This window comes from Rhipicephalus sanguineus, chromosome 8 (genome assembly GCF_013339695.2).
Source record: "Rhipicephalus sanguineus isolate Rsan-2018 chromosome 8, BIME_Rsan_1.4, whole genome shotgun sequence".
Taxonomy (NCBI): domain Eukaryota; kingdom Metazoa; phylum Arthropoda; class Arachnida; order Ixodida; family Ixodidae; genus Rhipicephalus; species Rhipicephalus sanguineus.
In genome coordinates, this window is record NC_051183.1 from 29,757,799 (window position 1) to 29,775,256 (window position 17,458).

A 17,458-nucleotide genomic window follows, 5' to 3' on the forward strand; every position below is an offset into this window, starting at 1 on the left:
GTGTGGGCCAGGGGATGAACGGTGCCCGGTGCAATATATCACGGGCGAGCCGGTGAGCCAGCTCATTGCCGTCAATCCCCGAGTGCCCAGGAACCCAGCGTAGGAAAACAGGGGAAGGTTGCAGTGCATAGACAGCTTGCTCAACCTCCTGTTGGAGGTATGGGGGTAATGTGCGGTTCTGTATGTTACGGATGGCGGCGTAAGAGTCAGAGTATATCGTGTACTCGGGAAGTGAAGGGAGGGGACGCCACGCGAAATTCAAAGCCAAGCATTTTGCACAAATATATGTGTTGAAAGTGCATACGCGACAAAGAATAGGCCTCCCACGGTAGTCATTCGAAAACCTGTGAATGGACAAAGTAGAATTTGCTGTAGAAAAACCTATTTTTTATGATTGCATGTTGCCAGGCACCTTTCTTTATTTTGATGTGAGCGGGTTTCACCCACAAAAACTGTTAGCACCGCTAGGCGCAAGCCGCGCTGCAATGTTTGGGAAGCTTCGCGAGTGTTTCAGGCTGTTCTGTAAAATTACACGCCGGTGGCGACTGTTCAAGTTTGTTCGGGAGCTTACGTGAGCACCTGCGATAACGGCACTATCAATCAAGACGAAGTGTCTCGACGACCATCAGATTACCGACGACCGTGGATTGTGCACCGGGCTATCGTTGCACTGAGTGCCGCTTTTTGCTTTCTGGACACAAGTTCGCCCAATAAAGTGTCTCATCGTTACCTACCGGAGTTGCTTCACCTTCACAATTGTGTGACATGTGGTGAAGGTGCTGTTAGTATATGTTCCGGACGCCCCCGTCAGGCCGTGAACAAGAGACAATATTCCGTTATCCATTTCTTCGCACAAGCTTATTCTCCTCGTCGAGTAACCTTTCTCTTCTTGAGCAGTCGTTGAGGCTGGGGAAGAGGGAGCTAGGCGCACAAAAAAAAACGCTGCTAAGAAGAGCAGATGCTTCCCTGACGAAGACTAGTCCTCTTGTTGAAACATCGGCTCCATCAGAATTACTAGACAGTTTTAGCGCCGGGGACCCCAGGTGTCTTGTGTACGTAATCTACTTCCACCCGTACCGAACGGGAATGCAAAGAATCGCAAAGCCTTACGTACGTAAGCCACTTTGGGGCCCCAGCAGTACAACTCTATACTTTTTCGACGTTCTTTCACCGCACCTGTCCCCGGAACACATGAGAAACACGGGGCTTCCAATGGGAAGTCTTATTTTGCTTGATTACACACATCACAGGCACACGTAAAGAGATAACCTGAGACATGGTAAATCTCAAACTATAGTAAGGCTATTACGTATTATTCGCGGTGTGAAGTTAGAAAGATGTACTAGTATAAGGCTATGGCACCGTAAGACAACAAGAACGCGTTTATTTTCTCATCTTCATGAGTGACTCTCCTTTTCTAGCTGCTGGTGCTTTCAGTGGCAATTGCAGGGTTGGTCTTCCGGGAATGCCAACCAGACAGAATGGAGGAAGCAGTCCACCCAGCAAGAATGTATCGGCGCAATGTGGAATGAAGGCATTTGTGAAATCGGGCATTTGTGATATGAAGCAATTGCTTCATTTGTGAACAAGGCCCCCGAACGGGAGCCGAAACGTCTTTGTTATTTTAACACGAAAGTGTTTTATGCCGGGGTTCACCAAGTACATCCGTCACGGATATGACGCTGAAAAAAAACCCGCATTTCCCCGGAGGGGAGTATGAGGAAGTGCGAAGCACGGGGTGATGCTATGAGGGGGCGCGCGCGACTAAACTGCAGAGCCGAGCGAAGGAGACGGCAGCGAGAGAGCACGCGCCAGCCGACCCACGGAGGTCTGGCCGTTTTTAAGTGCAAAGCACTTTTACTGATGATGATGATCTGTCTTCCGAACTCGTTCCAAAGAACCCGCAACGCGTTCAACTTGTTGGCGGCGTTGCGCACGCCCGAGATGGGGCTCAGGTTGTTGTCGAACCACAGTCGATCGCACACCGCACAGCTATATCCGAAGCTGCGGTCCAGGAAGTCTCGCTTGAAGCGCGCGTCCGGCCGATCGAATTCGAGGGCCCGCGCTCGCTCACGCATCGCGCGTCCCCGCGCCAGATCGGCTTCGGGGTGCTCGGCTCGCTTCGCACGCTTTCGTTCGGCGTCTCGCCGCCGGCCTTCATCACCACAGGCAATGCGCAGGGCGCGCGCAGCCACGGAGCGGAGGGCGGAGCGCGCGCAGTCACGTGGGGCGTGACGTCGCTGCGCCGTTGCTACAGACGCTCCTCTCCGCTCCTCGCGCCGTTGCTATGGGACGGCGGATTCAGGGTCGCTTATAAAGTGCATTCGCACTTAAAAATGGAAGCCAACAGGTGAGAAAGAAAAAAAAAACCAAGAAATAGATACCCCGCTGGGAATCGAACCCACGACGTTGCGGCCGCGACGGCAAGCGCCCGACGCCCTACCGACTAAGCCAACTCGGGAGATGCTAGACGGCACGAACGCGCCTTATATCTTACACATTCTCTTTCGCGGCAGGCGGAGCTAAAGTCCCTTGATATATAGAAAGTAGCGACACTCTCCTCCATATCCTCTACCAAGTGTCCAACCCTCCTCTCCCAAGTGTCCAAACCACAGCTATCTCCTCTCCCAAACGACCACCGTGCGGGCGCCGGCCCTATAACCCGGCTCACGCCACTTTCCTATCAAGAATGCTATGTCACGCAGATAACGCGCGCGTTTCCTAGGCGATGGCCTGTGAAGCGGGGAGGTGGAAGGCGGGAGAGGAGGGTGGTCGGCGTGGCGGCTCGGTTAAAAGAAAGACGGTACTTTCCCAAAAATATCCAGGGACTTTAGGCGGAGCGGGGCGGTGCCGCCGTCTGTGAGAGGTGAAAAGAAGTAATGCTTCACGATCGACACTTACTAGCGCTTACTCCGAGATTGCACGCCATGTCGGAGGATCGCGCGGATTCCTTGTTGTTATAGTTTTATTGTTTCACTCTGTGTGTAGCACCAGTCTTTCTTTCCTCGTTTCCGTCGAAGTTCACTGCACACAGCGTCTCGATACCAGAGAGGTAGACTGGCCGCGCTGGCGTCGCCGAGGCACCCTTGACGCAGTTACGTTGGTTACGTTCTTTCTTTGCCTTTCGCTTCGTGTTAGCGTGCGTCGGCTCATCGGAGTAGTGCAGCTTCCACGTGCACCAACGGGATTTCTCCGCCGCCGGCCGCTTCAATTGCGAGAGCACCGGCTAACAAAACTGCTGCAATACGCGTTGCAGAAAGGACGCGATTTCGACGGGCGAATGTCGTGCCTTCGTGGAGCGAGAGCAGCGCCTGCAAGACAGAAACCATCGGGACGCACGCGTTTGCGGCTCAGGCTACGAACCTCTACCTCCCATGTTGCTGAAGCGCAGTGTGTGTTAGGGTATGCATGAGTACAGGCGTCGGATATTCGCAATGCCCACGAACTATAGGTGGCGCGACGTGCTTTTCAAGATGGCGCCAGGAGGAGGGTCAACCCGTTTGTTAGCATAGGAACAGATAGGACATGCGGACGTACGGCCCGTGCCACTTTCACCGGATGAAGTCAGGAGCCGCGCTGAATTGGATATGAGACTAAAATACTTTCCCAAACCATGGAAGGTGCTAAGTACCCCCCACCTAATTATTTGCTGCGGTGTGAAAGGTTATATTTCAGCTCCATTACCGTGCATAACGATGCTTTGCGATATCCCGTGCGTGCTACATAAAACTGCATGAACTAAAATTGACGTATGAGCTGAACGGCACACCGAGGTAGTACGTACCGAGCCTGCCTGACGGATTTGCCGCAGTAGTAGGCCGCCAGCGAGTAGCGCCATCGCTGCAGCACGGGACCGCACGTCGTCATTACTTGCGCAGTCGGGAACGCGGTATTACGTCTTCAACGGAACACGAGCATTTAACATCCCATTCAGTAGCGCTTGTGTCACAGCCATGCTTAGACTCTAGCCGTGTGCAATTCACTTCACTCGCATGTTGCAGATTCGATCAGCCCGATCCAAACATGAATATCGAAAAGAATGCACACGTATGCTTTTCGCAACGTCGAAGAAGTTAGCCGAGAGGCGTAGATTGTGGCCGTGACTGCACGTTCCATCGTTCTAACCATTTCGCTTCGCTGGTCGAGCTCGAGCGTGTTGGCGATGCGGCGCTCCATAATATCCACAATAATTGTGATATATGCAATGCACAAGAAGAACTATGCTTTTATTCTGATCTCACTCAAGGATATTATACGTTAAATACAATCAAAGTGACTTACGAGCGTGAAAGAACATTAACGCACGAGGGGACGTGAAGTGCAACTCGCTCCTCGTGAGTTCAGCTGATCGTTCATCGTCGCTGTCACAGCTGTCACTCTCGGTGCTTTCACAGTCTTCAATCTCAAGTGAAAAATCCTCTTCGTCAAGATGGTTTCTTTCAACATCACTGCTGAAAGCAATCCGAAGAAATTCCTCCGCCGAACGACTGCGACCACTCCGCGTCACCACGTTTACAATTAGAGAGACGTCTGGGTGGTCTGGGCAGTCTGGGCGCGAAGAACATTATGCTCTCGGATCGGTCAACGAATTGCAGTGTGCTGCCACCTATCAACAAACGTACAAAAACAAACGGCGCAGCGCTGGCTATGAAACCAACACCAACACACTGGCGAAGGACGGTGTGGAAAGCGTTCGCTCCACGAAAGGCGTGGGAGCAGATGCGTCCTCGAATGATTGAAACGTCGCTCGCACGATTAGTAACAGCGCTTTGCTGACAAAGGATACAGGCCCTATTTTAATGTATCGACAACCTGAGATCGCTGAGTTTTACAAGTGCACATCGCGAGCCCGCGCGACTTCCCGTGTAGTGTTGGATTCATGCTCTACAAGAAACACTGACCAATGCTATATGCAAGTAAAACAGGGTGAGATTCAACTGAATATGTCAGACGATAATATTTAACTAACCTACGTGGCTACAGAAAGCCTCGCGAAGCTGATAGTATGCGTACGCTGTGGGCTAGCATTGAAAGCGCGAGTTGCCACGTATTTTCACGAAAACTTCGCGTCTCGCAAGAACGAATCAGATTTCTCATGTCACGGAGGGCCCGGTTTGTTCACTGATGCAGGGAACGAGCAAAGTCGTAGTGTACCTTCCTTGCCAATGCGTTAACACTGAGGTTAGCACAGACGAACAAGGGAGAGACTGCGTAGTGCTGCCATTTTATCGTCTACTAACCCTCCTCGAGAGGACGCTCCTGAATTCCGCTTGGCGGCGCGACAGTCTATGGGCATTGCGAATACCCATTACTAGAAAGCGCACACCGTGCCGTTTCTCTCCTTAATTGACGACGCTTTGAAGAAGTGCATACCGGGTACCAGTGTTGATTATGAGCTTGTTGATATCATCCTTACGCGGGATTCACGATTCGCTGTGTCCAAATATATGTTCACACCGTCAGCTACCACAACGGTTTAATCCTGATCATGGGCCTTAGTCGTCGCGATAGACATGCTGTCAACATGGGTGCATCCACGTCAAACGGTGCTATAGCTGCCAAACACGAATAGACATTGTACAAGCTCTCATATATCATTACACAATAAGCACTACTTCTGTGAAGACACGTTTCACTTTCGTGTTATACCGATTCCTATGACGGAGGGATCAGCAATGTTTTTTTAAGTGTTTTTGGTCGGCGTCCTCTTACTTTTGACCATGATTGTTCCCGACCAGACAAGGTTTCGTCAAACTCTTGATTTCCTTAGCCGATTGTATTGATCCCCCCCCCCCCCCCCCGAAAGCTTTCAGCACCCAACGTGGCTTTGCACTGCCTCCGGGATCGGAGGCATTGGAAGCTTTCTGCACATCACGTGGTTTCGCAGTGCCTCAGGGAGCGCCCCACGTTTGGCCAAGTTAGAGTTACTGTATATGCTACCTTTAGGTAGCAGAGTTGCGCATCTGTTTTCCAACGCCGCTAGCAACCATGCATTGCGGAGAAGCTGACGCTCGGGCCAATTTTTGTATTTCTCGACGCCGCCGCTGCAGCTCACTCAATTAACTCTAGTCATCGACAGCCAATGTTTATCGCCGGTCTTCGGCACGCAAGCCATGTTAATCGGCGACGCGGTAGGCATGTCACCTGCAAAAACGGAGTGCGACTTCACCGCATAGCTGTGGTTGCTAGCCGGTCCTATGCGCAACTCTGCTACCTAAAGGTAGCATATACAGTGACTCTAGGCCAAGTTACAGTGACTTTAGGCCAAGTGATGGTGTCATGCCACGGCGTCATCATGCGACGTCACGTTCTGTGATGTCACAGGAACGTCATGATAGTGTCACACTTCTAGTGACCTGTGAAGTCACGATGATGTCATATGGTGATGTCAGCACATTACGGCGTTTTTTTTTTTTGCATCGCTCGCGTTGACGCCGACGCCTTCGAACAATCACTTATCGCATTTGATGAGGCACCTGAGGCTTCCGCCTTGAAACAGTGTTTAACCCTGTGACACTCTATGTGCACAAATGTCTTCACCACTTGTTTTTGCCATTTGTAACGACAAGGGGCTAAGAGAGAACAGATACCTTGATCTTTGGATGAAATGAACCTCCTGCACAATGTATTTTCTTCATTTAACTTCATTAAACCACTGTTGTATATGATCCATTTGCTGAAGGCACTACACTGCACGACGAGTCGTTGGACATGCCCCTTCCCGAGAGCCACGTCAAAAGTATAATTTTTCGTTGCTCCAAACGAACATACCCGAAAAGAAAGTTGCGCTATATTTCTGGAGTAAGATTTCGTTCAAAAACGTAAAAACGGAGCATGAATGACTTCACAACACACAAAAATTTAATTACAATCGAATTAGAATGAATTACTCTAATGCACGTGAATTAACGCATTATGACATTACCTTGTTGCAATAGAATACCCAGTGCCGCTGTATCGATTTGACGCATGTACAGACAGTTCTTTATAGGTGACGTCTGAAAGGGTTAAGAACGTAGAACATGAATACGACAGACATAGCATGGACTAACGACCCCATTTAACTGCAAAACTCCCAGGGTCCCTTATGAATTCGCCTAAGACGACTCAAAGGCGAAAGCCATCGTCTTTTTCTTCTCAGTCGATATACTGATCCTCCACCACCCCTTCCGAAAGCTTACGGCACCCAACGTAGTTTAGCACCGCCTCCAGGATAGGGTGCAGTGGAATCTTTTTTTCAACTCACCTGGTTTGCACTGCCTCCGCGATTGGCCCACCTTTGAGCGAGCGACGATGACATGTGATGTCTTGATGTGACGTCACGTGAAGTGACATCCCGATGACGTCATAATGACTACACAAATGTCGGACATTTGTGACATCATGAATACGTCATTAGGTGCACGGCGTCACGACATGGCGGTGATTTTTTGCATCACACGTGTTGACGCCGATGCGATGGGACGTTGACGTCGCCGATGGTAAATGTTCGCGTTTGATGAGGCATCTAAGGCTTTCGCCTTAAATATTTAAGTTCACCCTAAGGGCATCAAATCCGCCAGACAGCCTGCTTTGTGAACCAAATTTATTTCGAAAGTTACGGCCAAGAAAGTGGGATGAACAGAGGCGACATGTTGTCCTCTGGCTTCGGTATGCTCTCCTGCAGAGGCGCCACGGAAAGGTCACTGTAGCCTTCGTCGGAGGCCACAGCCTTTGTCAGCCACGGAGCGTATGCGTCCACCCGTGCGTAGACTCCAGGCGCACCTTCTTGGGCGCAGCCGATTCCGTGAGAAACTACTCCAACTTGGACGTACGTACCGCTCGTGCTCTTGGCGAATAGCGGCCCTCCAGAATCACCCTGCGCGTGTTTTCAAGATGTGAAAACTTATCCTATTAACCTTAATTACATCGAACCTGTACACGACTAGGGCTGATAGACCGGCAAAAAATGTGGAGCTCATTCAGACTCACTCAAGAAATATATTTTGCGCTTAGGGCTCAGTCGGACTCACCAAAATTTTCCTGAACCGATTCACTCGGAGTCACACTCACTGAAGTTTTTCTCGACCGGACTCACTGGGACTCCAACTCACCAAGACATTATTCACCCGGACTCACCCTGACTCACACTCACGGCAAGATCTCAGTCTGAGGTAGTCTTAATGTATCGAGTCATGAGTCCGTTAGCATATAAGCAGCCTTTCCGATCACAGTGTCAATGCTTTTTAACCCCAGTATCTGGCATAATTTGTGCTGTACTTGGAATCTTTTGATTTCGTGCTCTTAAATACGAATTATCAGTGGTTGCAACCCAGTGAGAAAATTTTTGTCGAAAGAGAGCACTTACACGAGATAGTTTTTATGAATAACTATCCGTGAAAGAGTTTGCAAGCGGAGGTCAAGGCACCTCTTCCCCTCTCCCTTCGTAACTCTTGCATCTGATCAATAGATCTTGAGCTGGCGTATGGACGCTAGCGGTTTGTAGTATGTGTCAGTAGAAATGAGTATAAACGTGAGCCGACATAAGGCTGATAGTAATGCTGAAGTTGAGTAGATTAGATCATAATTAGGCAAAAAATGTGGAGGTCACTCCTCAAACTGACGCAAGAAATATATTTTGCTCGTAGGGCTCTCTCGGACTCAGACTGACTAAAATGTTTCTCAAATGCACTCACTCGTACTCCAACTCACAAAGATATTACTAACCCAGACTCACTCTGACTCTGACTCACGGCTCGATCGGAGTCAGAGTGAGTCGGCTCATGAGTTTGGCGAACTATGCTAGTGTTACACCGGATTCGCCTGGGCGTTGCTTTCACTAGCTGCTACGCGCAACTCTTTGGCCGTGCGGACAGCTCGAACTGTGAACGCTGCCAAATGTGGGAAACAACAGCACATATATTTTGTGATTGCCCACTTTACGTGTCGCAACGAAAAACGCTGGCTTCAATGCTGGCAGGAATCGGTGTGGCAACATTTAGCGAAATTAGTTAAGAAAAATTGAAACCACCCATTTGTAACACGAAGCCACAAGGAAATCCATGCGGATTTATCAGAAAGAAAGCTTATTTGCCGCAACATTCGTCCTGGTCCGGGGATGGAACCCGGTGGCCACACCTTTCCTGGGCGGTCGCTGTACCTTAATTAAGTTCATCAGCTAGCTAGCTATAGTAGTGCGAGGGCGAACTTATCGACCACTCAAAGCACATGGACACATACTATCGCACATCAGTTCTCATATTAGGACACATATTATTGCAAATCAACGGGTGGTTGTCAATTTTTCTTTCTTAACCATTCCACCACTTTGCAGCTTTCCGCGGAACATATTTGCAGTATAGGTGCAAGTGCTTTTTGTCAGCAATGTTAGATTACACAATGTCAACGAACTGTACAAGGGCAGCTATGGGATTTGCTTAAGAGCGCATGACTGGACTTAGGACTGGAATTAGGCAAGGCTATGGCGCAGCGGAGGTGTATTGTCTGTTATGCGATGGTTTGGTTAAGGTGTTGCTATAATATTGTTACAGTTTTTCTAGGTTATGCTATATCAAGTTTTGCTAAGTTCAGCAAGTCATATAAAACTTTAAGGTTCATATCATATTGGTTATGCTATATAAAGCTAGACATTGTTTATCCCTCATTCACCCTCCTTATAGAAGCTTCACCCCAGTATTTGCCCAGTATTTGCCCACAAGCTAAACTAAGCTTCAACTCTGGCTTGCATTGGCGAGTGTCCTAGCACTTCGTGGCTGGCTAGCTTACGTCTGGAACGCGTACCGCGTTCTGGAACTTTTATGGAACCGTTGGTGAGCGCCCTAGGGCTCCGTCTCTGGCTAGCTTACCTGGAACGTCTATGGAACCGTTGAGTAGCGTCCTAGCGCTCGATCTCTGGCTAGCTTACTCTGGTGCGCCTACCGCGTTCCAGAAGAGAAAGCGTGCCGGTTCATGATGATGATAGTTTTCGGAATCAGCAGGCACATTACGCCAGGCTCAAACAGTTCCGTTGTTAAAACGTATGCGGCACTTACATTAGATAAACGCCACCACTCACCATCAGTCCACTTAAAAAAAGAATAGAACGCACACACGGGCAGCACACACCGACAAAAATCGTGCACGAAACGCCAAGCGCATGCGCCGAGGCAGACAACGATGCACATGTCACGAAACTGAGAATGCGGCAAAAAGACGCAAACACAGTGTTCCCCAAGTGGAAAAGTTTAAAGGAGCATAGGCTAAAATCAAAAAGGGACATTGTGGGCAGACATTTTGAATTTAGTTGCAGGGTGCGTGATCGGTAATGGTACTAAATTTTGTGTCACATATGTGTCGGGTGCTTAACAGCTTCATTGGTCGTCCACCTTCAAAATAGACATATGACTCACAATTTTTTTCAATAAATTGTGATATTTTACATGTCACAATCGCAATATGGGTGGAGGCAGAAGTCGTTGGGAAGGGGAGGGGGGGTCGGATTAATTCTGACCACCTGGAGTTCCTTATAGTCCAGTGTTTCACAGAAAACCTGCGTTCTTTAGCACACATCTCACCTTATGACTATTACGTTGATATCGATTTCGATATCTATCAAAGGGTAATGTACAACGCCCAAGTTCTTAAGGTGAATCTAGTCCTCGTCTAACCCTTTCATCCACACGTTGAATGTTTCTGCGCTCTCTAACTGACACGTCACGCCGTACATCTTTGTATATACCGGGTCTGGGCAGAGATACTCGAAAAAGTATTCCGAATACAGATATTGAAATACATGCGCTGGAAGCCTAAAATACGGATACTGAGATACATTTGTCTTTGAGGTAACGGGATATTGCGGAGATACTTTTGCAAGCACAAGGAAAAAGTATCCCGGAATAAATTTACAGGAATACAGATATTGGAATTTTTTTTCTTCGGGGATGCTGATGCTCCGCTGAGGCAATTATTAGGTCATGATAATATTATGATGGGTGTTTCAGCGCATTGAATACTCGCGAACTTCAGAAACGGCTTCCCGCTCCCAAAAATACGGAGTGTGGCACCTACCTTCAGAGACAGCGACTTCGATCGGCACAAGATGACAATATTCCTTTATAGCCTTCACCGCCCTCACTGTGTCACCGACCGGCAAAGCGCCTTTGCTTGGATTAGGGCAAAAAGTCTTCCTTCCCCCTTGAAAACACGTCATCTCATTTCCGACAAAAAGTAGCGAGGTACTCATGCCCTGTATTCTATCGCAATATAATCAATACATCGTAAAAGTATTTCACTTGTGAGATACAAATACGTTTTGCAATGGTATCTCGATATAGAATAACAGATACTCAAAAGTGTCTCTAAGATACTATCGCGATACAGGAGTATCCCGATACTGCCTAGGCTTGGCACAAACGCATCAGGCTTGCCGATCCATTTCGGGGCTCGTAGCTCTCACGAACTAAACCTCTTGACATTTATACTTAGAACATTTGTGAATACGCATAAAAGTTTGCCTCAGTGATCAACTACTGGAACTTCTCGCCTGGAGAGGTTCGCTAGTGGCCATTCATTATGCGATTGTTTTCGTCGGCAGTTGATGTACGATATTGTAACTCCTGCAAATAGCCCAACTGTAGCTGTGGTATGTAAAGATAGATAGATAGATAGATAGATAGATAGATAGATAGATAGATAGATAGATAGATAGATAGATAGATAGATAGATAGATAGATAGATAGATAGATAGATAGATAGATAGATAGATAGATAGATAGATAGATAGATAGATAGATGGTGCTGCATACCTGACAGGTGTCCGTGCCCTTTTGATACGCACAGTAGTTCAATGCTTCGTGGTACTCGAGAGGGTACACCCTTTCACAGTATTCGTGTGGCAGAACTCTTACTGACGTGTAACGGAGGTAGTGCGTTTGCGTCTTGTCACCTGCGAAGCGGAAATCATTCTAGATTGATACAATTCGTTTGTGCTCTCTAACGACGATAACTAAGCATATCAACAATCTTGGCTGCTCGCAAACAGAGTACACGCAAAAGTTGAAAAAGGCTGTTCTATTCAAAAACTAGCAGCTGTTCCGTGTACGAACACAACCGATGAGCGAAGCTCCTGAGAAATGGGATGCAAACAACTATGAGCCTGATCTCGCCGCTGGCTTTCATGAAGGCGGTAGGGTGGGCAGCGGATGGGGCCTGCTGCGCTTAGTGGCGGGAACTAGCGCAGGGAGAGGGAGACAGGTGGGAGAGTGGTGCGAGCGGTCATGCGCCGGCGTGGGAACGCCGTGCGCACTTGGCGGGCGCAGCTTTTCATTGTCTTCTTGCGCAGGCGCCGGGTGGGGAGACCGTCTGCTACTACCTTCGACAAAACGCCCGAAGTGCGCTAGAATGGTGGTTGTCATTTCACAATCCACGATAAAGGTGGTGAAATGAAGACGACCATAATAATCAGTTGTGCACAGAGCTTATTTCTTTTAACCTCTAATGTCTGATGCGCTAGAACCAAACCGCTCAAGGCCTAAACATTTCCTCTTAAATCACCGGTCACTGCAAATTAAAGCGATGCTTAAGAGAAGGGAGCTTCAACAGCGACGGCGGGGTGAGGGCCTAAGGATCTTCGCTCCTAAAAAGTGTTCTGGGGTTAGACGTGCCGAAACCCCGTTTAGATTATGAGGCACGCCGTAGCGGGAAAGGCTGTATTACTTTTGACAATCTCGATTTCTCAAATCTAAGTGCACGGATGCATATGCACTTCACTCACATTGATAAGCCTCCTGCGTGGCTGGGAATTGAAAATGCATCCCAAGCTTAGCAGCGGACCACTTTAGCTGCTATCTGCCATGCATGGCGGTCAATAAAATACATAATGCTGTTTTGTTTTTATATCTTAGCAACTTGTAGTTAAATCGCCTTAGCTGGTTGTAAAGTTGTAGAAAGAACATACTCAAATGTTAAGATAGTCGAGGCCCAGCATTACTTTAGAGAGTTTTAGAGAGAAAATATATTTAAGAGATGATATATTGGCATTCACTAAGCATACCAGCTGCAGCTACAGGTAATTCCGGAAGTTGCCGGCCTGACCAGTCTTTAAGGGTGAAAGCAATGAAACAACGTCACTTAAACATACTCTTCCATCACATCAACGCATTTTCACAACTCCAACTTGACATTTTGGATCGCCGGTGTTCAACGCCGGATGTTCCCCCTGGAAAGGTTGCAGTTTATGTGCGATCCATTCTTCATCAGACTCATGTGGACCTTTCGCGATGGTGTACTTCGTGGCAGGAAGTCGTGGCTGTTTTAGTTCGTCTCCAACGCACCGACGTTATCATTGTTTCGTTCTACGCCCGTCCATACAGTGGTCGTGCGGCTCGGATGTCTCTTCGATGGTTGGTGCACTTAAGGCGACAGCATCCTGGATGCCCCATAATGGTAGCAGGCGATTTTAACGCGCCTCACACAACATGGGGTTATGCTTATTGCAGTGCGCGTGGCGTAAGTGTGCTGGATACATTTACGGACGCACACTTTACGCTTCTTAATGATGTGTCAGTGGCCACTCGTCGCCGTGATCACCCTCGCGCGTTGCCTCATTCACCGGACTTATCTTGGTGGCTAGGCGGTACTTGCGGTCTCCTGGGCAATTGAACCTGACTATTGGGGTAGCGACCACCACCCAATTCACCTCGGTTTACATTCGGGCGGAACTGGCCGCCTTCGCCGGCCTTGTCGAGTGGTGGATTGGGATCAGTACAGGGTTAGTTTCAGAAAACACTATCTCTCGCTCTCTTTCGGATCCTTCAGATTGTTTAAGTGCGGCACTAGCTCAAGCAACACGTGTGTCATGGGTGGCTGAATCGCGACCTGCTCCAGATTTGCAGCTTCTGCGTCTATGGGCCTCGCGCCGTCAAGCAGAAGTAGCGTCAAAACGTGACCCTACAGCAAGTGCCATTCGGTTGGAAGCCCAACGCCTTCAAGCACCAGCTCGCCGCCACGAACGCCGCCTGGAACGCGGCCGTTGGATGGACTGGTGCTCCTCACTTGGGCCTTCGGCGTCCAATGCCTCTATATGGCGCACCTTCCGAGCCATGGAACGCGGTCGGCGGCCTCCTGACCCCGCAGCCTGCGCCCTGTTAGCCTCTGGCCAGACTCCAGCAGCATTCGCCGATATCGTTGCCCACACATTCTTTCCTGCGTTAGACATGGCACCGCCTCCATTCACTGCTCAGAACTGCTTGCCAGCATATGCAGGTACGCTTCCTACTCTCGCCGATATAGAGGGCATACAGGCTGACTTCACTATGGCCGAATTCTTATCAGCAATAGACCAATCAAAACCGAGCAAAGCACCCGGGCCGGATGGCATACCTTATGGACTTTACAAAAACACTGAAGGCAAGGTTCTACATGTCCTGTTAGAGGCCATAAACAAAGCTTGGTCTACATCAGCCATTCCTGACTCTTGGCGACATGCAGAAATGGTTCCCATTCCCAAACCAGGAAAGCCTCCAGGAAATATCACACACATGCGCCCGATAGCTCTCACTTCAACATTGGGTAAGCTGACAGAGCGTATGCTAGCGACACGCATCACGTGGTGGCTCGAGAGATACTCCTGGTATCACCCTGGCCAAATTGGGTTCCGTCCGCATCTGGGCACTGAGGATGGCCTCGCTTACCTCTCATCCATGGTTCTTGTTGGAGGTCGCTCTCGACGGATTCGCACCATTCTGTCTATGGACATTCGCAAAGCATATGATCATGTGAGCAATGATGCTATTGTGGAAATTCTTCACTGGCTCCAATTCCCCAGTCGAGTCTGCGCGTTTGTGAAGCCTTTCTCCACGATCGCAGCTTTTCCATTCGCCTAGCAGGTCAACAAGTTGGACGGTTTGTTTCCAATAGAGGTGTCCCACAGGGATCTGTGCTAGCACCAGTTCTTTTTAACGTGGCCCTTATCCCACTGGGATGGAAGCTGGCGCTAATACACCACGCAAAATACATCATGTATGCAGATGACATCACCCTTTGGTCAGTGCACCCTGAAATCAGCTGTCAAGAACAAGCTTTGCAAGAGGCCCTCGACATAACTCATAACTGGTGCACCCAGATTGGGCTAGAAATCTCCAAAGAAAAAACGAAGTTTATGTCGGTTGCGAACAAGTATGGACGTCGTATACTGGGAGTTCGGCCTCTGCAGTTAATTTTGGATCAGCAGCCGCTACATGAAACTTCGAATCTCCGTGTGCTTGGCCTGGAAATTCACGCCACCGGATCTGCAGGACCTTGGGTCAAAAGTGCCAAACAGCAGGCATCAGAAACTATCCATCTCATACGACGGATTGCGAAGAAATCTGGTGGCGCTAACTCCAACATGGCTCGCCTCCTTGTCCGTTCGATATTGCAACCGAGGCTCGTCTACCGCGCCCAGTTTCATCACCTCACGCTGGCAGAGTGGGCACGTCTAGAGGCGATTAACCACGAAGCCATGCGGGCCATAACTGGACTGCCACGTATCACTCCGTTAAGAGTACTGCAGCAGGAGTCCCAACTAAATACCATTGACGAGTTAGTACACCAGCGTCGCTGTGCGCGCAACCTCAAGCCATCAACGTTCTGTTCGGTTGCTGCATTGGCGCGGTACATGGCCAAGAAGTTCACCATTCCCCTTCAGAGGACGAGCATTATTGCCCCGTGGAACAAAATGCAACTCACTGAAAACAAACCTCTTGGTCGCCTTTACAACCCGGTTCCACGCCAGGCGAACGCCCAAGTTTCCCGTTTGCTTCGGCCGATCACCAAGATACCGCCACTCTCGTCGCCTATACTGATGCCAGTGTGAGTGGCACCACCATTCACACCGCTCTTGTATGTCCATCAATACAGAGGCTTGCCAGACATGCTCGTATTTTGCGGATCCCGCACCACCGGCTCACCTTGCTGAGCTGGCTGCCATACGTGACGGATTGGCAGCACTGATACCTTTTCTTATACCTGACAGATGCTCTCAGCTCATCATTCGTACGGACCTCGACGCAAGCTATCCACGATATACGACGAGTGTATCGGTCTACGTCACTCTCGGATAGTATTCACCATCTTGCTGCCTCCGCATCTGTACGGATACGTGTTCAGTGGGTGGCCTCGGGCCGCTTTGCCGGACCTTGTCAAAAGCTGATTTGGCAACCCACCCACAAGTCACAACCGCACCCACTACCGCATTTTCCTGAGGATGCCTCAAGGACAGATGCTACGGGAAAAAGAAAGCCTCCGACGTACCACACGAGCTCTTATACCTCCGTGTGGGTCAGACCTCCCTGGTGGTTTAACCCGCTGAGAGGAGGTTACGTTGCGGAGGCTTCGTGTTGGGTTGCACTTACCCCATCCGTGACCAACCCTTTGGGCGCAAAGGTACAGCGGCCGTATGGTACATCGTGCCCATTTTGCGACGCTCCAATCAGCGATGTAACTGTCACACACCTATTGTGGACATGCACGGGTCTACAATTAAGCCGTCGTCGTCACCTACGTGCAACAGGCCTCAGGCCTGGCCGACCACCCCCGACCTGACCGCTGGATTAGTGGACCTCACCACCGCCTCGTTACTGGACTTCATACACGAAGCAAATTTATATGTGTATTTCTGAATAAATATTATGCCTAAGGGCAGACTTTCGAAAAAAAAAAAACTTGACATTTGTATGCCCTTCAAAAAATCGTCTAGTCTTTCGCCTTCAAAATGACCTTGACGGCTTTTTTCACTTGATCATCAAGAGCAAAAAAAAAAACATGGCTGATCCCTCCGTCATGAGAATCGGTAAAACACAAAAGTGAAACGTGTCTTCACAAAAGTAGTGCTCACTGTGTAGAGAGCTTGTATGTATTAGAGCTTGTAGAATGCCTATGGTACTTGCAGCTATAGCAACCGTTTTGACGAAGATGCACCCATGTTGACCGCCTAGTGGCATATCTCCATCACGACGACTAACGCCCATGATCATGACTTAACCGTTGGGGTAGCTCACGTTTTTAACATACACCTTGACACAGCGTATGGTGAATCCCGCGCAAAGATGACATCAACAAGCACATTATAAACACTGGTACTCGATATGCGCTTCATCAAAGCGCCGTCAATTAAGGAGAGAAACGGCGCGGTGCGCGCTCCTAAGTAATAGGGTAAGCTACGCCTGTGCTCATGCATACACTACTACACTGCGCTTCAGCAACACGGGAGGTAGAGATTAATAGATAGAGCCGCAAACGCGGGCAGGCGTTACACGTCGCGCTGAACTCTGTCTCACCCGACTAAGGCACGTCATTCTCCCGTCGTCACCGTTGCCTTTCTACAGCACTTATTGCAGCAGTTTTACCACTAGGTGCTATCGCACTGGAAGAAGTCGGCGGCGGAGGAACACCGGTTGGTGGCACGTGGAAGCTGCACTATTCCTACGATGAGCCGTCACG

At 49.2% G+C, this 17,458-nt stretch overlaps 2 protein-coding genes across 2 annotated transcripts in view; both read right to left on the reverse strand.

Annotated features, from left to right (window-relative positions):
• LOC119403112 (polyserase-2-like) overlaps positions 1 to 14,195 on the reverse strand; it is a 30,256-nt gene extending 16,061 nt beyond the window's left edge. The window contains exons 1-3 of the mRNA XM_037670060.1: positions 14,033 to 14,195; positions 11,785 to 11,924; positions 7,602 to 7,858 (exon numbers count right to left, since the gene is read on the reverse strand). Of these exons, the coding sequence (XP_037525988.1) occupies positions 7,602 to 7,858; positions 11,785 to 11,924; positions 14,033 to 14,195 (560 nt within the window). The remainder of the gene's footprint in view (positions 1 to 7,601; positions 7,859 to 11,784; positions 11,925 to 14,032) is intronic.
• A 471-nt stretch (positions 14,196 to 14,666) lies between these two features.
• The window catches only part of LOC119402653 (uncharacterized), a 23,646-nt gene continuing 20,854 nt past the window's right edge, over positions 14,667 to 17,458 (reverse strand). The window contains exon 7 of the mRNA XM_049418179.1: positions 14,667 to 14,725. Within this exon, the coding sequence (XP_049274136.1) occupies positions 14,667 to 14,725 (59 nt within the window). The remainder of the gene's footprint in view (positions 14,726 to 17,458) is intronic.